The following is a 24872-nucleotide window of genomic DNA, read 5'->3' as shown; positions in this document are numbered from 1 at the left end:
CATGCACACACAGGTACCCTGGATGAACACATCCACACACAGGTGCCCTGGACGAACACATCCACACACAGGTGTCCTGGACGAACACATGCACACACAGGTGCCCTGGATGAACACATCCACACACAGGTACCCTGGATGAACACATCCACACACAGGTACCCTGGATGAACACATCCACACACAGGTGTCCTGGACGAACACATCCAGAGGGAACCGAGATGCACGCGGGCACCTATTTGTTTTGCTGGGGGAGGAGTGGCTAGGTTAGAAAAAGGAATAAGGAGTCTTGCTTAGTGAGGAGCTAACCTTCACAGCAGGAAGTGGTGAGACCGGGGCCACTCTGACAAGGTCCGGCACCTCTGCAATGGGCAGCTTCCTGCTGTTTGTGCCTTGATTCATGCCTGAAAAACGGAAATGGTGGTGCCACTCTGTCCTGAGAGATGCTGTGAAGATTGAGCATCAGGACCTCTGTGACACACAACTACCTGCTCTACGAACGTATCTCGGATGAAGATTTCATTTGTTGCACAAATGAATCCTAGAGGCAAATCAGCTCTTGAAGACAGGCTCTGCCTTTTCCCGGACTGTGGCCTCAGCATCCTCCCTGGGGAGATGTCCACAGAGGGTCAGCTAAGAAGCAGCCTGAGACGCTGAGGTCACAAGGGTGTGACATGCAGCCCCCAGCTGGCTGGCTGCCACTCATGTGTCCCTGGACAGATGTAGATGACCCTTCCTCTTTGCTGCCCCAGCACAGCCCCAGCTTCCCCGCTTGCCTCCGCTCTATCTAGTATCCTGCTTGATTTTTTTCCCTCTGATTTTGTATATCTCTATGGAGTCTGTTCTGGAGCCCTGCCTCCTAGGGTCCTAACTGACTCACACTACAACGAGTTTTGTTTGATATTATTGAAGGGAAATAATAATTTTAGAGTATTGTGTGTAAACTTACATTTCTGTGTGAGGAAAATCCCAACAGGATTACCTTTAGCTAACAAACACAGCAGATGCCAGTGGCATGCAGGGCAGAGCCAAGTGTCTGACCCTGTAGTTGGTTGGTCCTCAGGATTCTGGTCAATTGCATGGTTATCACCATCACACTCCCATTTTACAGTTCAGAACACTGAGGCCCAAAGAGGCTGAGCAACACTTGCCCTGGCCACCAAGCTCACAGAGGGAAGAACCCAAGCTAGCAGGCACTGTCATGGCTGCAACAAGATGTGGGTGGCCACCACCCTAAACCTCCAACAAGCTCTTCAGTGTACTTCTCGACAACATGTGTAACATTTGAACAGATCCTGTGGCCAATGTGACTCACTGGAGTAACCCGACCTGTTACTGCCAGGGTGGGTGATGAGGTCAGCCACCCCGGTGACCCTGGGACACTTGAGGTTTGGTGGATTGTTACAACAGTGTGTGAATCACCTGTGTCGCCTTTCACATATCATAGAGGTGTGTGACTCTGGGACCTGTGTGTGTCACACACCTATGTGTGTATGCAGTGGCTATGAGGAACTCTGACAGCTTAAAGCCATACCACTCTGTCCCTTCTCCACGAAGCAAAACCATAAGATTTCATGCCCAGATTCTCATGACTTAATTCAGAAGTTCACGTGACTCTGGATAAGGTCGGAGGTTGATGGCAAAAGTCTTCCGAGTCAGTTTATCTCTCAAGCTTCCACTGTCTGAAAAAATTTCTACAGACTCAGAAATCTGACCCAAATGATGTGATTAATTCCCAAAATGTCTACCGCTCTCAGAACAACCCTTCTGTATGCCATCTTTTGTCATCTACAGAGTGCTAGGGACACTTTAGCAGTGTCCCAGTCTACAGGTGTCAGCAACATAGAAGGTAAAAGCCAATGAGGTCCCGTCGTAACTACCAGCTGGTGTTTGAAGATTAAAGATGCTGACACTCTCTTCCTTCTACTGAGCTATGATGGCGGCTTGTTTAGTCTTGTCCCAAAACCATCATTTATTTAGGAGTTGATGTTATGGTACCCTGACCACCATATAAGATGGAGAAGGGTGGAGAGTCAGCATTGGAGACCTCCCTCAACGGCCAGGCAGCATCCCACCTGTGACCTCTGCCTGACCACCTACCCATAACATGCCAGGATCCTGACCTCTTCTCCAGGTCTCTACGCCTGTCAGTTCACATGCCGAAAACTTCAGCCCTCTCCCACACAAAAGAATGTCACAGCCGAGCTGTGTGGGATGCCATACTTTCAGGAAATTCAGAAAAATCAACTTGCTATTTAAAGAAAAAGAAACTTATTCTGAACACTTCTAAAGCATTAGCAAAACCACAGCTTGTAGTACTTGGATTTCCCAGTGTCCTTTATAATTAATTCCCCCTTGAGTGAAAAAGTTTATTTCCCCAGACAAATGTATGGAGCGTCTTTCATTAGACAGAGAAGGGAATTTCAATTTAACTAGCAGAAAAGAAGAAGTGAAGTTCGTCTCAGAGGCTTGCTAATATTTGCTTGTTAGCTTTCTGGTTTTTGTTGTTTTTTTTTTCTGCCCCACCACTTCCTTATGTTGCATTAATTACATAAGCAACTTCAAATCACTCCTGGAAAGAGGCAGGCCATGTTCCTAACTAGAATTTCTTTTCCCTGTCATCAGCGGGGTTCTCTATGCCATGAAGCAATTGTGGTTCACACTCCTTACCGCTGTCGTTTAGAGCCGAGGCACGCTCACAACAATAACAATAGTGTTTAGCAGTCCAGGCTGCAGCCTCAGGAGGAGGCTCCATGAAGTCCCCTGGTGGCTTTGGAGATGTTCTGATCAAGGGCAGGAAGTAGACAGATTTTGGATGAACACACACACACACACACAATCTGAAAGATCTCTAAGTGTTTCAACTTTAAGGTCTATTTACTGACTTATAGACTACACTCCACCTGGCGCTACCCAGCAACGCAGACAGCCATTCCCCAGGTTGGAGACCACACCACCATGAACAACCGCTAAGATCCTAAAACAAGCCACCTGTTTAACCCTTGACCACCACGTACCTCTGCACTTCAGGCAGCCAGTTCTGTAACCTACTGTAACCCACCTACATAATCGTCCCCTGTAAACACATCTTCCCTCCACGTCCCTCCCCTGTGAGTCACTGTCAACGCCTCTCAATAGTCCCATTCACCCCACCTCGTGGAGGCTCCAGCGGCCCTCCAGCCTGCTGCTGCAGCGGGGTTCAGCGCCCAGCCTCCTTAGAGCATTACTGCAATCGGAGGGGTTATTATTCCCGGATCGCTGCCCTCAGCCTCACCCTGGAAGTGCAACTGAGAGCAGAGTGCTCAAGTGACTAGGTGGCCTGTGACAGTCAGCTGCTCCTGGGCAAGATGTGCTGTCCTCATCTCTCATCTGCTTCTGCTCCAAGAGGCTTCAGGGAGTAACACAGACCCAGACAAGCCCAGGAACTGTGTTAGTGTCAGAAGTCTGGGGAGGGAGCAGCGATGTCCCCAGACGGGCTCCTCTGGGCAGCACCTGTCATTTGCTGCATGATGTCCTCTACCCTAGGGCAGCTGGGCAAGGACCTGCAGGGCCTACGACTTATGATGACCGCCACTACAGTGTCCCACAGAGAAACAGGCTGCTACACAGCCCTCGGGACACACAGATGAGGAGTGATATGACCTCCAGTCTCTAACTAGCAGTAAACCATGGCTATTATGAAAATATGTACCGATGTTTATTTTATTGCGAAATAATCATTAAGAGCTCTTTAAAATTGGTTCGTTCCCAAAATCTACTTCCAACCAGATGATCATCATTGACCAAGGTAACCATGTACCAGCACCTCACCAGAGCCCTGTCTTCCCTCCTGGCTCCAGAAGGACCAAGGCCTGCACTGCCTCCCTTAGACTTCTGGCTAGACATGGCAGTTGCTGCCTTGTTGGGGAACATCAGCTAAAGATAGCAGAGTAACTAAAAATAGGAGAGCACTGATGTGGCCCCTTCTGACACTGCCCACATGTGGACACCCTAGCCACTCTGGGGCAGGGCCGCAAGGAGGAGCTGACTGGACCTGGGCACCTTCCACAAGCAGGACAGAAACCTGGGGAGAGCACAAGGAGGGAGACACGGCCTAGAAGAGTCACGGAGATGGCATGGGAGGCTGTGTGCAAACAGATGTGAGGACTGTTCAGCAGGTATACCAGAAGTCCCGATGCCGCACTAACAGGTGTCCTGCAAACTTAAGGCTTGTTATCTGCGTCCTAAAGACCCCTGGACCCCTATCCTGGATCAACCTAAGCCGGGGACAGAGCATCCAAAACGCTGCCACCATGGGCCACACGGAAGCAGCTGCCTAGAGACAAAGGGCAGAGTTGGCACTGTGCATCCTTTCCTCGAGTGCCTGTGTATTTATGCATTCACTAAATCCTCCTCATTCCCCCAAACAACCAATGCAGCGAGGGAGAGAGACGGAAGGACCACAGAGGAAGGACCACAGAGGCCAGCAGGGCCAAGTGGGCAGTGACATGCAGTCCAGCCCCTCAGTACTGTCCCTAACAGCCACACCTGCCCTCTGGATAGTCAGCTAACTGCTTTGTAAACAGGCTTTTTGGCTTGGGGTTACCACATTCCTCATACCTGGCCTGTGGCTGCACCCTGATGGAAGTGGGCACCAGGCCACGGGATCCTCCTTCCAGAAGAGGGGAAAGGACTCTTGTGACCTTCACCAAGCAGGAGAGCCCTGGCTGCAGAATAAAGAATGCAAGGACTGCAGGCACACCCTTTTAACTACAGGTTCCATCCCCCTGGTCACTTGAGCTCTGAATATGACCTGCCAATGCGCCCTGGTTTCAGACTAGAGGCAGAAAAGGGCAAACTCACGTCATGGGACTCTATCTGCTGGGGCAGTGGCCTTAAGGAAGTCGGCATCCTGCAGAGATGAAGGATGCCTCCTAGCATTTCCAACACACAGATAAGCACACTATGGAGGCCTCACCTACAGGTGCCCAGTCTGTCTCACGTGGTAACAGGGTTCTGCTGCTCATCAGTTGCTTAAGGCAGCTCTGTGAGTCCCTCGCTCGATTTTAAATTCTAGCAGGAAGGACTGACTCTTCTGTTCTGTTGTCAATATTCCCGGTGCCTGGCACAACACTTGATCCTGAGAGGATGCTCGCTAGCTACTCAACAAAGTATAGTCAAGCTGGCCAAAAAATGGAGCAGCAAGCTGTCACCAGGGACAGCCAGGCTCGGCCACACCCACCCTGAGTTACCGTGGGGACTGACACCTCACACAAGAGTTCTAAGGCTGTGTGTGCAAAAAGCTTGTGTTCCTGGTGCCCTGTGCACGCCGGAGGAAGATGCCTGGAGAACTGAGTTCCAGAGGCTCTCGGCTGAGCACGGTTCTCCTGCCTCTGATTCGCATTAGCTCTGTGAGCTTTGACCCCTCCCCAGATTCTCTGCTCTCTTAGCCTCTCACATCGCCCAAGGAAATGGATACTTCTCCCATCTTGCAAAGCGAGGGCAGAGAGTTTTCCGTTCCCTGCAGTCTTTGCGCCAGGACACTCATGGGTCACCAGGGACACACAAATGGGGAGGATGGAGGGTGAGAGCTACGGCCACGGGCCAGGCTAATGACCAGCTTGGGCGGTCATTACTGGTCATTTACTGGGCGGATCCAGGAATCTGCCTGCAAGAGCTCTGAAGTTACTCCTAATAGGGGGTTTCCCCAGCCTCTTCCCTGAAGAGGAGTGGCTCCAACCTTTCTTTGACAGGACTCCCAGGTCCTTCATTGCAGACACACAAGAGCCCACAACCTCACCCAGCAGACAGAGAAAGGCCGCAGCCCATCTAAGTGTAGCAGGGAGTCCCTCACTCCCACGGCTGGTGAGGAGGAAGGGAGTTCTTGTGTCTCTCCTGGCCCTTTACCTCATGTCCACCTGCCTCACTGCAGAACTACAAACAGATCTCTCCCCTTAGGCCTCGGGCTCCGGCCGCCACAGTCCACCATCAGGAGTAAGCATGCCCAGCATCCACAAACAGAGGCCCCTGAGTCCTAAATGGTATCCAGAGATAAGGACTTCACCTCCACAAGATGCCACCTGCACCCCATCCCCACTGGGCCCGGGAGGGCTGGTGTGCTTCCCTGGTCTCACATCTAGGCTGTCACTCCAGGTTCATACAGTGGAGCACACACTACACACTTGTGGTCCTGAGTCGCTGAGCACGCCTACCGCAAGCACTTCGCCCTGTGAGGCGCCCCAGGGGGCCTCAGGCAGCTGGAGACACGGGCTGTCACCAGGCAGTGTGTGAATGGCCACAGGAGGGAGGTGCTGGTGGTCACTGCGGCTGGAGTTGCACAGGACTCCTACGCTAAACAGGCTTCAAGGAAGCGTCCAGGTACACTGGATCAAGTCGGGGTGCTGCCTGTTCTGCACAGGTTCTAGAACCATCAACAGGGGACTTGTACCTCCAATGATAGTCTGGGAGGGGCACCTCCAATGGCAATCTGCAGTCTGGGAAGTGCAATCCCCCGCCCCCAATCTTGTACCAGCTAAGCATCCTCTGGCGTCACACTACTCCAGCTCCAGAGAGTGAGTGGCAGCTCCTCTGGTTCCACACAGATGCAGAGGAGAGAGAGGGGGACCTCACTGTCAACTTCTTCCTCTCAGACAGAATTGACTTCACTCCATGGCGTTGACAGTCTCTAGTCCTGAAAACCTGACTCTCCAGGAAACCAGGGTGGCTGCTTCATTTGCAAGCTGAAAGTACAAAGATGCTCCCATCAAAGCCAGGAGGCAGGCCCTGAATCCATGTCTTCCTTTTCTTGCCCTTGCTAGGTTCTTCCTCTCTGAGTTTTTAATTTTAACAAAACAGCGATGCAAAACAATTTTCCTGATTACTTCAAGCCACGTTTATAGTATTGTACGGAGCGTTAAAGTCTACATTCCAACAATAAAAGTCTTAAGTGGATTTGGGGTTAAAATAAAAAAAGACCCAGTGACCCCTCTAACCTCTGCCATGAAAGCCCTAGACCCATGGGCCAGGTACACCGTAGCTCTCCCTGGTGCCAGGTGACATATATGGCCCAGGTAACATCCCTAGAGACCTCTCTGGTCACGTAACCAGGGCTTGGAGCCCCCCAGGGAGTCACAGCACAGAAGGACAGCATTTGGCCATGACCTGTCTGCTTATGTGTTTAGGATCACTGCCACAGGATCCCCATGACTCAGGGCAAGAACAGGACATCCGAGAGGAGCTTCAGTGAGGGTCCAGTGACGTCGGTGTGCCAGAGGCCAGAGGCCTTGAACCAGACCCACGACTCATGGCAATGAACATCTGTGGGTGGGGCTGACTGGACAAAAGGGTACACTGCATGACACACCACAGCCCCCAAAGCCACTAGACCAGGGAAGAGCTGCTGGAGAGACGGAGGAGCGAGGTAGGCTTTTATTTTTTGTTTTTTAAATTGTTTTGGGGGGCTTTGTTTTGGGGGATGGTGCAGGGGTGAGGGGTGGGTATGGAGGGACTGGGGGGTTAGTGGGACTGGGGTGCATGGTGTGAAATTCCCAAAGAATTATTATAAATAAACACATATGAACAATCACTGACAGTCCTTATCCAAAACTGGCCCTCTCCTCACCACTGCCGCCCTGGCCAGTTCTGGATGAGTTCTGGAACAACCCCCCACCACCACCACGGTTTGCAAACTCAGGGTGTCACAGCCACAGCTTCCTGTGACCTCAGGGCAGCTGAACTGGAGGCTGGAAGAAGCCTCCGGCCTGAGGTCCTGCTTGCCCCTCCCGCTGGGACTTCTCCCTATGATGCTGACCATAAAAGGCTTGCCGCCCCCCCCCCCCGCCCCCCAAGCCCTCTCCTTCCCTCTGGTTCCTTCCTGATTGCTAAAATTACAGCCATGAGTTGATGTGAAGTCCTCAAGTGCTGTGCAAACTCCCACCGGCACAGAGGAGACAGGAAAATTCCAGGCAGTTACTTTCTAAGGAGTGGCTGCGCCTGCCCCATCCTGTTGGAAAAAGCCAATTTTGCATCACCCAGATATCAGGTGACGACTGTGTGTTATTAGATGTGTATGTGGAGTGGGGTAAGATGGTCAGGAAGGGCAGGTGCCTGCACCCAAGTGAAAAAGCACACGTGAATTACACTCGTGAGACAGAGTGGACTTCACCAGCCGTGCAAGTGTGGATATCTGCTTTGTTCATTCATTGCTAGTCTGTCAGGACCGTGTGCTCTTGCTGAGCAAGTGTCTTTCCAGAAGGGTCTACAAGGCCTGTAGGTGTTGCTTAGAGGACGTGGTCTCCAGCATGTCTCCAGATAAAACTACAGAAAACACTTGCAGAGGTCAATCACGGTGCTGGTGCCAGCTGCCCACTCTATCTTGCCACCCCATTGTGCCAAGGGGCTGCTGTGAGCTCTGTGGGTGGGCCCACCCAGGTCTCTATGTACCCTGATCTTAGTTCTAGGGAACTGTGGTCTGGCGGGCAGAAGGGCTGGGCACCTGTACCAACTCTGGGCCACGGTGGCCACAGTCAGTACCCTGTGGCCAGCCAGTGTCGCTGATAAACTCCTGTGGTGCAGGACAGCACACAGAGCCCCAGGCTCATCTGCAATCTCGCCCTTGGGGACAGCCCCATCTTGTGAAGGAGTCAGAAGGGGCGAGGCACACAGACCCTGTGCCTGAGAGGACTTTGCTCCCCACAGGGCGGGTGCTGTCCATGTGCACCCCCTGCCCTGCCCTGTTTCCTACCCCCTTCCTTTCTACAGATCCCTAATAAACACTTGGCCCTGGACCCCAGGAGCTGCAAAGTCCAACTTCTGTTACGGGCCTTTACATGGAGATGTGAGCCAAATTCTTTCTCTTCTTCTTCCCCTCTTACTGACATGAAAGAGAATCCGACCCACGTTGATGCTAAGTTCTCTACCCAAACTCAGCCTTCAGGCATCCAGGATACAGGCGGCAGCGACTCACTAAGCAAAGTCAGTCACAGACCAGCGGGCCTCAGTGAGAAAGGCCCCAGCTGGACACTGGATGATGGCGTCACCTCGGCTACTGTGGAAAATGCCCACTACGGAAAGTGCTCATCTGACTCAACTCACTTCGGAAACCTTAACCCACAGAAGCAACACTGTAATCTCCACTCCTGACTGCCACATGGCTTCCGGCCCAATTATTCAATGTTACAATGAAGTTTCCTACTTACATACACACCAAAAAAACTTACTAGGAACAAGATGATTTACAACTATTTAAATACCTTCCTTTAAAAAGCAACAAAGTTATGAAACAGAGAAAAATGATTTCAATTACAGAGACAGGAAAAACAAAAACAAAAATCTCAAAGCAATCTGACATTTTCTCACAGAACTAGCAATTTTGCTTAAAAAATGTAATTTTAAATGTAATGAACCTATTTCTTACTCTTTCTTTGCATCAAAAGAGTCAACATCACAGATGAAAACAAAAAGATGTCTTCAAAAGCCAAGAGAGACGAGACAGGCTTATCCCACAGAATGCCATGGCTCCGGTGTACTTAGGAAATGCACAGGGACCTCACAATGTAGCACCCAGTCACAGGCAGCGCTGCGGAGCCGCCCAGCTAATCAGACGGTCCTCTCCATTCACTACGATCTCCATTCACTACGCTCGGCCTGAGTGGGCGCTAAGCAGAGGCCTGTGCCCTCCTACCCTGCCTGGCTCAGCACACTGCCAGTTACTTAAAAGGAAAAAACCCTGCCCGAGGACATTTCCATGAAAATTTAGTTGGCGCTCCAGTTCCAGTCTTATTATTATGCTCTTTTTTTGGTTTTGTTTGTTTGTTTGGGTTTGTCTTGTTTCTTTGAGACAGGATCTCATTGTGTAACTCTGACTGCTGGTGTGGAACTCCATGTCGATCAAGCTGGTCTTGAACTCAGAGATCCACTTGCCTAGCCATCTTTTTGGTTTTTATAGATTAAAAAAAAAAAGTGTTTCCTCAAAAAGCAAGGTATACAGTATCAAATGTAGAATAAATTTCATATTGAAAACTGCCCCCAAATCAGCTTCATTTGGAGTAAGTTCTGGAAATGGACTGGGTTGATGGGGGCAAAACACTGTTGTCTGATGTCAGGGAAATCAGTTAAATGTCAATTTAGTATCATGAGTACCGTTTACTACAGTAAAAGTTGTTCATAATCAATAAAGCAAGACATCCACAGACTATTAAAAATCATCCCTGTGGGCCGACGAGATGGCTCGTCAGGTGAGGCTCATGACGGCAAGATGATCTAAGTTTGATCCCTAGGAGCAACAAGGTGGGAGAAGTGACTCCCCAAGTTGTCCCCTGACCCCCGTGTGTGGTGTGGCATATACCTGCACTCACACACAGGCACAAGTACACACATACACGCGTGTGCCTTTAAAGAAAAACCACTCCTTAAGGACAGGCAGTGTGTCCCCACTTTTATGTGAAATCTGAAACTGATCTCAAAGAGAACAGAACAGAGTCAGAGCCTGGAAGAGTTTAGGGACAGTTTGGGGACAGTGCAGGGAAAGACAGAGGCTAGGGACAAGAAGTACAGGGGTGACTGGAGTTGACAACAATCAGGGAAACATTTCAAAATAATAAAGCTCCAAGGCAGACAGTCAGGTCATTCTTGTGTCTACCCAGCTCCATGCTACAGCACCCAGCCTCCGAGGCTCAGGCTTCCTCTGCTTGATGGTCCACAGGCTGGCTGCAAGGCCACAGGCCCAGACCCCTTTAGTCCTCAACTCTGTCCACCTCCCCAGCCCTTCTTCTCTAAGCACACCACGTGTTCACTCAGTTCTCAGCTGTGTGGTAACCAGTCTCCAGTGTGTTCCACTGACTGTGCTGTGCACACACACACACACACACACACACACACACACACACACACACACTCCACAACTGTTGGAGGAGCATCAGACGTCAAGGCTGCCTTGCGCAGGCAGGTTGCTGTGTGGGAAGTTCACAGGGAGCCGGCAGACACTCTCCAGGGATGCTTTATTCCTAGTCTGCATCCAAGAAATGGCGAGATTAACTGATCAGGACCAATCACTCAAAGGGCTCTGACCACCACGGCAGCCTTCTTCCCACACACGATACTTCCCAATGTATACCAAAGTTGATTACTGGAAATACGTGCTACACTGACGGTCGTATTTATCTGAACCCAAACAACCGTGCCGATACTTTCTAGAGACAAATGGTGAGTCCAAATGTACAGCACTTTATCTGAAAGTGACAAATGTATGTGAGATTGACCTTAAGTCACAGATGTCCACACCAATGACCCTCCTATCATTTCATTTCTACCCCCAAGTTCAGGTGATCTCTGAGACCTTGAAAAACTACACAAAAACCTCGATGAAATCCTCACAGCCGAAGTTTGCTGTCCCTAATCCCCGGCTGAAAATAGGCTGGGGAAATCCTCTTTTCCCTGAGCACAGAATATTTAACTGTTAAGGCACTTCCTCCTCCCGTGGAGGGAGGAGGTCACAGATCGGGGGTGAGAGAAACAAGCCCACTCAGACCCTCCCCTGCTCCAGTGGGGCCTAATATCTGTGGAAAGCAGTTTCTTGTGCTGGCCTTGGTTCACACTTTGCATAAATCCCAGGTGCCTCGGGGCAGCACATGACATCTCTAGGCCAAAGCTGAGTGGCATTTCTCCTTAAGACAGACTCTCCTCAGCTGCCCATGCCTCTCACCAGCTGCGGCACCAGGCAGAGTGGCCCCTACACATTGGCTTGGCAGCACAGCAGAGCTGGCCCTGCGGTGTAGGTGTGGGCGAGCTGACCTGAGGACATAAGAACAGGAGAGACTTGGCCCTGCCCCTTGCTGCTTATTCCATAGGGAGAGCTAGCCAGGGCAGTCCTGGAGAGCTCACCCTGCTGTTGAGGATGAAGGAGAGCTGGCGGGCTGACCAACCCAGCAAACAACCACCCAGGCCCAGAACCAGAGCTATGAGTTGGCCATCCCACCATCCACCCCATCTATGATCTGCTGGAGCACATAGAGGGGTTGGTCCTGCAGATCCAAAGTTACAGGATCTCCATGACACAGGACAACAACAGGACACCCAAGAGGAGTGCCAGTGAGGGCCCAGCATTGGTGATGTAGCAAAAACCAGAGACCTCAAACTAGACCAACGACTCAATGCAAAGAACATTTGCAAGAAACAATATATGGACTAAAGGACTGTGTGACTTACTATGACACACTACAGCTTCCAAAACAAGATTTTTATTTTTCTTTCTTTCTTTCTTTCTTTCTTTTTTTTTTTTTTTTTTTTTTTTTTGGTTTTTCGAGACAGGGTTTCTCTGTGTAGCTTTGCGCCTTTCCTGGAACTCACTCTGTAGCCCAGGCTGGCCTTGAACTCACAGAGATCCACCTGGCTGCTCTGCCTCCGAGTGCTGGGATTAAAGGTGTGTGCCACCACCGCCCGGCCAGATTTTTCTTTTCTTTTAAATTTTATCTTGCTTTATCCTGGGAGTAGGGGCGGAGTTGCAAGGGTCTGGGAAGGGACAGGGAGATGAGTGGGATCGAGCTACACGATGTGAAATTCAAAAAGAATCAATAAAAAAGTTCAATTTGGGGGAGAAAAAAAGGGCAAACTCTCCTGCTTCATTTTCAGTCAAATGGTTTTAAAGTCTCCAGAATTCACAACCAGGGAGGCCAGCGACGCCCGCCTGGAAGAGCCATGACTGATGATGGTTTCTGATATCACAGTCTCCAAATGACAGACCATGAGACTCTGGTTCTTTAAACACCCTAAAAGGACTGGCCTGGGGACTTACAGATGTGGTGTGCAGCTGTGTTACGATGCTGCTACCAGAGACAGCTGTGCAGACAGCAGGGCCCCCGTCCACTCCTGCACTTCCTGCCCAGCTACCTACATTTGCTCCAGGAAAAATGTCAGTCTGAAGACGAGAGCGGTGGAGAGTTCACCCACCAGGGCCATGGCTCGATCCTCACTAAGCAGGCAGGCCCAATCCACTTTGTGACGTAACTAGCAACATCTGTCTGGTCAATAAGCCAGATGCTGGGCATCTGGACCCAAACAAGGTGTTATATTACTGCCTTATCTTAACTCCCTCTGCCCTGCCAGACCCCTCAGAAGAGAGAGATCAAGTCATCAGATCACGTGTAATAGTGGGAGAATCATCTGTTTCACTGTTAAAAACAAAAATAACAACAAAAACACAGTGCTGTGGGATGGTCTGTATGTCAAATTGCTCTGATTGGTCAATAAATAAAACAGATTGGCCAGTGGCCAGGCAGGAAGTATAGGTGGGACTAACAGAGAGGAAGGAGAACAACAGAGAAAACAGGAAGGTGGAGGGAGACACTGCCAGCTGCCGCCTGACAAGCAGCATGTGAAGATGCCGGTAAGCTACGAGCCACGTGGCAAGGTATAGATTTATGGAAATGGATTAATTTAAGCTATAAGAACAGTTAGCAATAAGCCTGCCATGGCCATAAAGTTTGTAAGCAATGTAAGTCTCTGTGTTTACTTGGTCAGGTCTGAGCGGCTGTGGGACTGGAGGGTGACAGAGATTTGTCCTGACTGTGGGCCAGGCAGGAAAACTCTAGCTACAACACACTACATCTATTCTATGCCATTTTCCCAAGAAAGCACTATAATTTGGTAATACAGAAAGGAAACAAAGTGTCCGCTTTGAAATTCACTGTCTCTCTGAACACTATTTAAACAGAGCCTCCTAAACCAATGTGCCGCTTTAGGCTGAACTCTAGCCCCAAGTTCAGGTGCTGAAGCCCTTGTAATATGGAACCATACTTGAAGATTAGGCTGGTAGCAAAGCCCTGAGGATGGTCGTATCTGGGAGGACCAGTCTCTCTTCATCAATCGGAACCCAGCCCTGCTGATAGCCCAGCCTCCAGACCCAAGGAACGCTTCTGGCTAAGGTGGGCCGTGTATGGCCTAGCTCATGGAGGTGTGGGTAGCGCCCACTCCAGCGTGGCGTATAAGCTGTTGGGTACCAACAGAGCCATTTATGCTGACAGACTTAGCAAGAGGCATCCCTCAGGGCAACACCTCGGACACAGCTGGCTTCCCTCTCTTGCCCACCCTTGGCACTGGCAGACTCAGCCATCTACCTCAGATGCCCATCGACTGCTGTTTCAGAAACTCCAGCTGCCAATCCCACCTGATGAGACACTAGCGAGAGCCTGAAACAGAGACAGCCATCCAGCACATAACTCCGGAGGCCTCCACGCAAACCTGTGGCCTGCCTGCTCTGGCTTCACCTGCAGCGGACAAAGTTAGTTATCTGACAACGGTGAGGAGACACAGGCAGCCAGGAGACACCTGCAAAGACAGATCAGACCCTCAAAGGCCAAGGGGCGCTGAGCCTTGCTTGGCATGAGATAGCAACAGGGGTCCCAGGCATGGGGTCCTCCCTGAGTGAGGAGGAGACACTTCACAGGGAAGATGCTTTTGCAGTGAACACAGGGACGGAAGCGCCAGTGCAGTGAGGGTTCTTCAGGGCCACATGTCGTTTTTACATAATGTTTGGTGCCCTTCAGAGAGAGGCGGCTTCCAAGGCTTGTCATCACAGATACAGTGTTGCCACATATCAGCGCATGGATGGCAGGCCACATCCGCAGTTGGCCAGGCCCTAAACACCAACAGGGCACGGGCCCTGTGGAAGCAGGGGCACACGGCAGGTTCCTCAGCCATGGGAGTGCTGGCCTGCACCTCAGGCATGAGGGGCCAGCTCCACTCCGTCCTCAGCCCAAGTCAGCTGCCGCTTCCTTCACGCCTGCTGCGGCTCTCCGCAGTCTGCTCTGGAGTTTTTTTCTTGGACTTTTCTCTCAAGTAACAGGAGGCGGGGTCTACCTGCCTTTCGACTCTCTGTCTCTTTGGTGTGTTGTGTAAAACAAACACCATCCAGAATGTTCCTCAGGCACTTGTGTACACCACCAAGCCACACACATGTGATTTCAGAGGTACATTGTGTAACCAGCACCATGGGGTTCCCAGGGTAAGACAGGCCTCTCATCAAGGGACAAGGAGGCGGGAACCACAGCTATGACAATGGGGGTCAGGCCACCCTAAACCCCACCTGACTACTCAGGACACTGCGGGAGGCTAGTGCCCTCAGGAGCCAGGACACCCAATCTCTCCTCTCATACTGCTGGGGGCGCATGGGGAGGTGACTTCTCCAACAAGGTAATGGGATCTACCATGAATCTGCAGCATGGCCAGCCGGTCCCTGTGTGGTCACACGCACCTCTCGGCAAGGTTACGGGCAGGGGACCACAATGCTCTGGGCCCACTCTCCACCTAAGAGAGGGTCACCTAACTTACTTGCCAAACTGAGGCACTTGTATGGCAGGGATGTTGTGGATGATTATTAACTATTTAGGACAACAGGCCTGTGCCAGGGCTGTGCTGGGCAAAGCAGGTGTATGACCTCATAGCAGGCCCACGCACCTGGAAGCACCCCATTACACAAACCCAGTATTCTTGTGAAGAACACAATGCTCCTTCCTGGGGTATGAGGACCAACCTGGGGGGAGGGGGTGCTCATAAGACAGCAGAGGAGGGTCCCCTCTCCTGGTAGAGATTGCTGTGGACCCAGATCCACCTAGCCACATCTCTCACCTGGGCCCTATTCTCCTTTCTCTGGGATTGGCACGGGGTGGGGGTGGGGGGGAAGGACAATGCCACCATCCCCAGGCTGTACTCTCACAGTGTTGTGGAATGCCTAACCCACTGGCTTCCGATCAAGTACAGTTTTCACAGAACAAATCTTCTCTTAAAAAAAACCTTTTCCAAGGCCGGGCGGTGGTGGCGCACGCCTTTAATCCCAGCACTCGGGAGGCAGAGCCAGGCGGATCTCTGTGAGTTCGAGGCCAGCCTGGACTACCAAGTGAGTCCCAGGAAAGGCGCAAAGCTACACAGAGAAACCCTATCTCGAAAAACCAAAAAAAAAAAAAAAAAAAAAAAAACCTTTTCCTTAGCTTCCAACTAGAAAATAAAAGTTACTTCCATTCCCTTTTCAAGTTGAGGAATAAATTCTTTATGACACGCATATACACTCTGGTGAGCCACTCTGAATGCACTTCACAGTGAGTATCTGATCCTCAGATCCATACCCTCAGGGAAGCAGCTGCATCTGCCATCTGCCTCTTCTTCACCCACCCCCACCTCCACCTCCGCCCCTGCACCCTCCTCTCCCCAGGGAGATAGAGTGACTTCAATGGACACCTGGGTCAACTGAGAACCACAGAGAATGTGACTCACACACAGAGCTACAGGGCCAGGACTTTTGACGTCACTCACCAGGTGAGCGAGGTCAAGACTTGCAGGGGCATAGTGCTTCTTGCCAGTAACACCTTCCTCCGTGAAAACTGTCTGTGCCCGGAACACAGACTGGGCCAGGCACAGAGGCTCCCAGCACTCCTGGGAGGCTGAGGAAGGATTTCAAAGCCAGCCTGGGCTACATGGGCCAACTCTAACTTAAAAAAAAAAATCTTTTTAACTGGGTAGGGCCATGTGTGGTAGTGTATACCTTTAACCCCAGCACTGGGGAGGCAGAGGCTGATGGATCTCTGTGAGTTTGAGGCCAGCCTGGTCTACACAGTAAGTTCCAGGTTATCCAGGGATACATAGTGAGACCCTGTCTCAACAAGAAACACTTAGGTTGGGTCAGACTCTCAATGGACTCCAGCCCCAAGTGCTAATGGTTCCTTTGGATGCTCTGAGGCACAACTAATACCAAATAAGATAGGCACCGAGCTGGGCGGTGGTGGCGCACGCCTTTAATCCCAGCACTTGGGAGGCAGAGGCAGGTGGATCTCTGTGAGTTCGAGGCCAGCCTGGGCTACCAAGTGAGTTCCAGGAAAAGGCGCAAAGCTACACAAAGAAACCCTGTCTCGAAAAACCAAAAAAAAAAAAAAAAAAAAGATAGGCACCATGCCATCTTCTGGCAGTATGGGTCACACCAGAAGTGTGCCCCCTCCTCTAACGTGGCTTGCATCCTGGGAGCAGAGCACATCCCCAAAAGCAGCATGGCTCAGCCCCCAGAAAACCGCTCACTCATCAGTAGCATAGGTCAGCCGCAGCATGGTTCATCTCAATGTCCAATGTGCATGAACCTCTCAACATACATCCCAAGAAGGGGTCCAGTTCTGACACCCACGAAAGTTAAATACAGAGACAGAGGAAGCATGTAAAACAGAGAACTAGGAGGGTCGGAAGGTGGTTGCTATGGCTTTAGAACAGGAATTTGAAAATACAAATTCTTCTGAATTTCCTGTGTCTTGGAGGACTCAGTGTGTTTCTGAGTGGGAGTCTGCCACTAACAATTCTCGTACGTGGACTCGGAGGAAGAAGCAGTCAACTGTTACCCATAAACGCCAACTGGTTCCCACTGCACTTTTAAAATGCTGAGGAACAGCTAAGGGGCTGGCAGTGGAGAAGGGAACTAATGGGCACAGTGCTCACGTGCCAGGTCCACCAGGAGCCCAGGTCACTGAGGTCAAGTGCTGTCCACGGACTTCCACACCACTCTCCTCTTCAGGGGGTGCAGTGAGGGGACCTTCCCTGCTTCAGCTGCAGCACTAAAGCTTGGGAGAGAGTGAGCACACGTTTTCATGTGTACACAGAGAGAGGGGGGAGAGAGGGAGGGGGGTGGGGAAGGGGGAGAGTAGGGGAGGGAGAGAGGGAGACTATCAGGCAAAGCACAGTAAGAACCTGAAAAGCAGCATGCAAACTGCTTTACCCTCATTACATGGGGGCCCAAACCAGAAAGGCCTGAATCCTTATCAGTGGGTGAGAGACAGGTCACATGCCAGAGACAGGCCAGGCAGCTCAGAACAGCCCACGCCAGCACTGGCAGTCTAAACAGCTCTCTCTCCGGCAGCGGAGCCACAGGGAGAAGGATCCACCAGTATTCTGGAAAAGTCAGGAAGTGGGGATGATAGCAGGCACTCACCTATCCTGAAGTAATGGCAAGAAATTCAGCTACTGCTCCAGCCACTGAGTAGCCAACCCAAACCAGGGCCAATCAACTACCTGATCTAGGACTGCTTCCTGCAAGAAGACACAGAACTTGGAAATCCCTTCCACGGGGTCACAGAGTTAACTCTTGAGAATCAACAACGTAAACTCCTAGGAGACCTTTCAGAGCTCTGCTCTTGAAATCAGGGTCTGTGGAGGGCATTGCTGCCGTTCCCTCAAGGCCCTAAGAACTGACAGGAGAAAAGTGGAGCCAATCCCAAGAGCTCAGTTCTGACAGAGCCAGCGGGACGAGCAGGAGCCCCGGGAAGGCACCCACGAAAGACACGGGGACACCATCAGAGGCAGGAAGGCCAAGAGCTTAGGAACTAGAAGTTGGCGAAAGTGCCGACCAAGACTTAATAAAGACTTGTGACGTGCTCCAGTGCTTGGTGATACTGTGGCGCTCCCTTCAGAACTGCCCAGCAGCACTTCGTCCAACCACAGTTAAGAAGATAGCGAGGTCCAGAGCAGCGGTGTGCACAGGATCCCTGGCACGTACAGGAGAGGTTATCCCCTCCCCAGATAAGAGAATAACAGAGAGAAGGGGCGTCCCACGGCCAGGATTCTAGCAGGAGGAGAAAAGTCCACCGGGGTCCCGCGTGTGCACAGGCAAGCCACAAGGCACCAGATGCTCAGGGCCCCCCCGCAGCCTCGGCCTTTTCCGCCACCAGACACACTACCTAGTCCAGACCCAGTGAGTCCCCAGGGTCCTCAGGATGCTGCCCAACCAGGTCGGTTAAACCAATATTATGTCTGGATACAAAACACCTTCCTGCAAAAGGCTCCTGGCTTGGCCCCCAGCTGCTGGAGTCAATCATCGGGAGGTAACTGAACGGTGAGGACTCAGACCTGATCAATGGATTAATAGTGATGAATTCATACATGGATGGGGTCCCTGGGAGCTGCTGGAAGGAGCACTGGTGGGAAAATTGGGGGACTAGGAGTTTGCCCTGTCTCTGGGACCCCACCTGTCTCCACCTCTCTCCTCCCCCACCCGCTTCCTTCCTGGCTACCCACCAGGAAGTAAACAAGCCCCTTTGATCTTCCATCTAACCCCACCATTATGTTCAGCGCACCTTGCCTGGTCTGAAACGATGAGCCAAAAATACATTTTCTCCTTTCAACTGTTATCTGCGATGCCGAAAAAAGAACACATCTGACCACTAACACTTGCTGACGTTCAGCTTGCCTCTCCACTCTGAGGTGGAGACCCAAGGATGGGGATCGCCGCCTGACAAGGTGTCAGCGCGTAAACCACACCAAGGCTGAGAAGACCCTGGGAAGAGCACCCCAGGAGCAAGACAGAGACGAGGTGGAAGGAAAGAAAGTCTGGTCAGCTATGACTAGTCAGTCAGCCAGCCATTAAGACAAAGAGTAGACCGACAGACATGACTCTGTGCCATGGGGCCATGATGTCACCTGAACAGGAAGAGGATGGGGAGTACAAGCCCCAGGCTGGTCTCCGTCAAAACGGGATCTGCTGCCCCAAACCAGGGAGGCAGGCCAGGCCAGATACAGCAGGACTGTGGGCCCTGCAGAGGGGCCTGTTCTCTTCTCAAACGGCTAGGCAGGCTGTCAGCGGCCCCATGAAGAGGGAGAGCAGAAGTCCGACGAGAAGCCGTACAGCGCCGACTCATGGTGTCCGGTCCATACTGGCCCCACTCATGGAGCATGAACCGCATGCGAGGGCTACGTCCTCGACAGTGCAGGCACCAGGGAGTGGGCACTAGGGCCGGCCTTGTTTTCAGAGGAGGAAACAGACTGAAGAAGCTAACCAGCAGGTACAGGCGGAGGCAGAGACAGATGTAAGGATCCAGGAAGACGGATGCCTAACCTCCAAAGCTCTGCATCGACCCTGAGTTTCTCAGCCATCAGCATCCCAGTAGAGCAAAAATAGTACCTATTCAATCTTGTATTTCCAGGGCTGTAAAAAATGGCTTTCTATTGATTTGTATTACAAATAAACAGCTCTCTTACCTGCGTTTAACTTGGTGAAAAGAACATCTGTAAGTCTGAGACGTGGGCATCTCATCCACCCTGTTTGTGTCAGGCACAGGGCACAGGCACCCAGTAACCATTTGTATGCTCAGTTTGGAACACATCTGCAGACAGAATTCCTGGGCAGAGAGGCACCACACATGCCTGTTAATAGTCATGCCATCTCAGCTAATGGTAAACTGAGGACAGTGCTCCTGTTTCTAGAAACTTAACTGGCTGTAATGAATCAATCCTCTTTGCCCATGGTCATTAAATTCAGTCCTCAGCATGAAATAAAAGCCTCTGAGGCTCGCTTGTCCTAATGAGCAGACATTCAATAGGGTTCCACAGAACAGTGGGCAAGATTCAAGGCAAGGGATGGAAAATAAAGGTTAAATATGCAGCTGGGGTGACTGCTCAGAAATGTCCCATCAGAACACACCAGAGCCGGAAGACAGGCGGGTGCTGGACAAGCTTGTCTAGCTGCCGCCTTGTAAGTTAATGATAAACTTTACAAGTCCATCCTATGGATTGTTACCACCACCACGCTGGAGACAGACCATGCATTAGCCTGGGGTTTTATGCCTAAGGAAACACTTACTTCAAATACCAGAAGGGCCTTGGTGGTTAAGTGGTTTCACTTTGTGTCCGGGAATACGGACTCTGGGGACTGAACAGGAAGGCCTGGATCCTCGGAGCGGCCAGTCCAGTGAGTTAAGTCTCTTAGAACAGGCAAGCTCACAGTGTACCCTGATGTCTGTGATAAAAATGAAGAAGCCGAGCCCAGTGGGCACGCCTTTAATTCCAGTACTCAGGGGGCAGATGCAGGTGGATCTCTGTGAGCTTGAAGCTAGCCTGGTCTATGTACTGATTCCAGGACAGCCAGAGCTACATAGTAACACCCTATCTCAAAAAAGAGGAGGAAGAGGAAGAAAAAGAATGGGTGGTGGTAGTAGGTGATGCATATGCATGCTTACAAGTTTCTAGACTTTTGGAGAAGTGCAGAGTAAGTGCTCGAAGCCCTCTGGAGCCCAAACGGTCTTTTTCTAATATATAAAAAGATGAGAGACTAGAGAGATGCTCAGCAGTTCAGAGAGCTGGCTGCTCTTCCAGAACTTCGCTTTGCAGCGCCCGCTCATAACGGTCAGCTCAAACTCCACCCTGGGTGATCCTCTTCTGACCTCTGCAGGCGTCAGACATGAACATGCTGTACTTACATACATACATGCAGGCAAGGAGGCCACGCACATAAAATACGAGGAAAATTTAAACCAGCGGGACATGGTGGTGCAGGCCTACCATCCCAGCTACCCTTGAGGCTGAGGCAGGATGACCGTAAGCTTGAGATCTGCCTGGATACAAAGTGAGTTCAAGGCCAGCCTGAGCAACTTAGGGAGACCCTGTCTCAGAAAGCAAAAAGACCTGGGGCCATAACTCAGGGGTAGAGCACCTGCCTAGCATGCAGACAGTCCTAGGTTCAATTGCTAATTACCAAGGAAGGGAGGGAGGGAAGGAGGGAGGGAAGGAAGGAAGGAAGGAAGGAAGGAAGGAAGGAAGGAAGGAAGGAAGGAAGGAAGGCCGGCCTTCAGGTTTTTCCAAGTTTTCCATCTTAGACAAAGTGTGTTACGTGCAAAGCAAATTCTGGGAGGCAGAGGCTCACAGAAGCTCTGGCAAGGCCTAAAACCTAATAAACCTAATCACTCAGACATGAACAAAATAAAGCTCCTGACCTACAGAAATATGAGAGGAAAATCAAATCCCCTCCACATGAACCAGGAAGGCCAGAGGGAGAGGACCTTTGTGAGGAGCGTGGCCTCGGAAGCTCTGTTCCTGGGTGCCAGGCAACAGTACTCCACACCTTGCTTCAAATTATTTTGTTTTCTCTTTGCAAAAAAAAAACAAATCATATCCACCACCAATTCCTCCCTCCCACTGCCTCAGGGAAGCCCTGGGGATGGGGTGGGTGCGGGGAATGCAACCAATACTGCCCCCCCTTTTTAAAGTTTAGAGGGCTTGGCGCCAGGTGGCCAGTGCCTTTAATCCCAGCACTGGGGAGTCAAAGGCAAGCAGATCTCTGTGAATTCAGGACTAGCCTGGTCTACACAGTGAGATCCTGGACAACCAGAGGCACACAGTGAGAGTCACTCAAGTAAAGTCTTTTTGGGGGGTGGGGGTTGAGACAGGGTTTCTCTGTGTAGCTTTGTGCCTGTCCTGGAACTCACTTGGTAGCCCAGGCTGGCCTTGAACTCACAGAGATCCGCCTGGCTCTGCCTCCCAAGTGCTGGGATTAAAGGCGTGCACCACCACCGCCCCGGCTCAAGTAAGGTTTTCGAAGAGTATTCAAGCACTCAGCTAACTAACCCTGGCAGCCCAGGGCTAATGCCTGCCCAGGGCTGGGGAACCTGAGCAGTCAGTGTGTGGTGGTAAACTTGCTGAGCCTCTCCTCGGACCCAGGCCCCGGGTCTTAGCCCTTCTCTGGACTAAGACACTGAATCTGCACAGGAACTGCAAGTTGTTACTGTCCTCTGGCAAAAGCGCCTAAGCAGGACCACACGGGGCGGGGCCGCCTGTCCCAGGTACTCGGCTGCAAACAGAAGCCCCCCCCCAGGCTGCTTCCAGAAGGTTCTGCTGCTTCCTGTCAAAGGGGCCACACTCCCCACCTCACACACCTACCAGGAAGTGTCCCTGACTCCACATACGCTCTGTAAGCTGTTTAGGATACACGGTATGACTTAGACTGCACCCTGGCACGTTGGCCACCTCACGGTGCAGGAGCTGTGCACCTCCACACGCCCATGCGGTTGTTCCAGGGTAGAGCAGTGTATACCGTGGCGTGTACCGGCTTCGCCTAGACAAGAGTTCTCTTTCATCTACCGGCCTGTACTCACTGCCGGGAACTGACCCAGGACAAAATACCTATGGCAACGTTTTCCTAGCACTGAGGACTCTTTAGCAACCTCGGGCCTCAGAGGGAGCTGTGGGGCTTTTATCGTCTCAGGGATTCTGACTGTGAGGAGAGGAAGGTGCGATGGAGGAGGCTCAGTTCTGTAGAGTAAGTTGCATAATCCACGAGATGAGAATAGTCCGTCTCTTTTTTCCCCTCTTACAAAAGAAACTATAATCTCACACATCTTGGGAGATAACCATATTACAAGAAAAATCATAACCGTGTCTGGAAAAAGTCAAGTTAATTTCAAGACTTAGACTCAAGTTTAAAATCCTAGCTATGAGCAGCTGTGTACAGGAATATGGTAGAGGAGTCAAGAGAACACATTGAGAGCAAGGAGGTTTAAAAAAAATGAGAGTAACATAATAATAAAAATGAATAACATACCATAACTCACATACCAGATGCACTGTCAAAAAACTGAAGAGTAGGAATATCTACCTCCTAGAGCGAAAATGCCACTACAGAGGAAAAACAGCAACAGAAAGAAACTAACCTGAAATTTTACCTAGATTGAGGAAATATAAGACAGCCGAGGGCCTGCCTGGGGGCAGTACAAAAGTAAAAGACAGCACCTACTTAGAACGAGCATGTGCTCTGGGACCCCGGGAGGCTGGCACACCCACGGCGAGTCTCCCCTGGGGACAGGAAGACCACCCCTTCACCTTCCACGGGGGAGAACTTCACTCCCCACTCTCATTCTTTCCTTACTGGAAGGTCAAAGTCGGAAGGGAATTAACTAGAAAAATCACAGTGGGTACATTCCCCCTCGGGGAAAAAAACCCACATCTAAGGCCAAGTGTCCGGCTCAGAGAAAGCCAGAAAGAGCCGGCTCGGGTCGATCCTCCGTACCCGGGCGCTCCTCAAACCTGTGACCACCCGGCGCCAGCTGCCGGACAATAGGTCCTTGTGCCGAGCGCCGGGGAAGATGCGCCGTCCCGGGGCAGATGCTCTCTTTTCTGCACACACCCCTTTGCTCCGTCCTGACCCATGGCTGCCACCTCCCTGGTCTCCCCCGATGAGGCACGCTCCGTCACTACCCGAGCTGGGGCGCCCAGAAGGACCGGGAACTGCGCACTCGGACCTGGCCGGCTACTTTCAGAGACGGCAAACTTCACTTCTGACTCCCCGCTCACCCGCAGCCCTGGACCCACCTCCCAGTCGGTCCCCGTTCCCCGCGCGGGCCCGCCCCGCTACAACTGAGCGCGACCCCCGGCGTGGGTGTCCCTTAACCCCGGGATCGCCAGGGCTGCAACTGCCTTCCCCGGGTGGGCCTGGCCGAGCGCAGGTGAAGGGCGGCGCGGACCCTTCGGCGGGACGTTCCCGGCCTGGACCCCGATCCCGATCCCCATCAATCCCGACCCTGGCCCCGGCCTGGGCCCCAGCCCTAGCCCAGCGCGCCACTCCACTCACGTATCTGCGCACGAGCGTCCTCAGTAGGCTGCAGTCCATGGTGGCCGCTCCGGGCTCTGCGAGCCCCGCGGGCTGCAGGCGCTAATGCAGCCGCCCCCCGCCCGGTCACGGCCTGGGCGGCGCGGGGGGCGGCCGCGGCCCCTCCGCGCTCATGCCCCGCCGCCCGGCGGCCAAGGGACGCGGCTCGCGCGCAGGCGGGCTCGGAGGAGGCGGCCCGCGCCCCGCGCTGCTCCCCGTCGGGCCGGCGCGGCCTGCGCTCGCTCGCTGCTCCGCGCCTGCTCCTCCCGCGGCCGCCGCGCCTCTGGAGCCGGCTCTGCCCCCGCTGCGCCCCGCGCGTCACGGGCGCGTGTGAGCATGCGCGCGCCGCAGCCCCCGCCCCGGCCCCGCGCGCGCGCGCGCGCCTCGACTCCCTAGCGCGCGCCGCCGCCGACGCCGCCCTGTTGCTTCCGCCTCCCTGCCGGGCGGGAGGGCGCTATCATCGCCCTCCTGTGGCTCGCCGGGTGCAGGTTCCCCATCTCCCTGGGCTCACTCCTGT

The 24872-nt window shown here is 52.2% G+C and overlaps 1 protein-coding gene across 8 annotated transcripts in view; it reads right to left on the bottom strand.

Annotated features, from left to right (window-relative positions):
• Positions 1-24599, bottom strand: part of Atp11a (ATPase phospholipid transporting 11A) — a 112083-nt gene extending 87484 nt beyond the window's left edge. For 5 of the 8 annotated variants that reach the window (XM_028881290.2, XM_028881291.2, XM_028881292.2 and 2 more), the window contains exon 1: positions 24338-24598. In XM_028881290.2, the coding sequence (XP_028737123.1) occupies positions 24338-24376 (39 nt within the window). In that variant the 5' untranslated portion in view covers positions 24377-24598. Of the gene's footprint in view, positions 1-24337 lie in introns of all 8 variants that reach the window. The other 3 variants (XM_028881294.2, XM_028881295.2, XM_028881289.2) reach the window with 2 other exon arrangements.
• Between the last annotated feature and the right edge of the window lie 273 nt (positions 24600-24872).

Source organism: Peromyscus leucopus, chromosome 17 (genome assembly GCF_004664715.2).
Source record: "Peromyscus leucopus breed LL Stock chromosome 17, UCI_PerLeu_2.1, whole genome shotgun sequence".
In the NCBI taxonomy this organism is placed as follows: domain Eukaryota; kingdom Metazoa; phylum Chordata; class Mammalia; order Rodentia; family Cricetidae; genus Peromyscus; species Peromyscus leucopus.
This window is presented reverse-complemented; position numbering and strand designations above follow the sequence as displayed.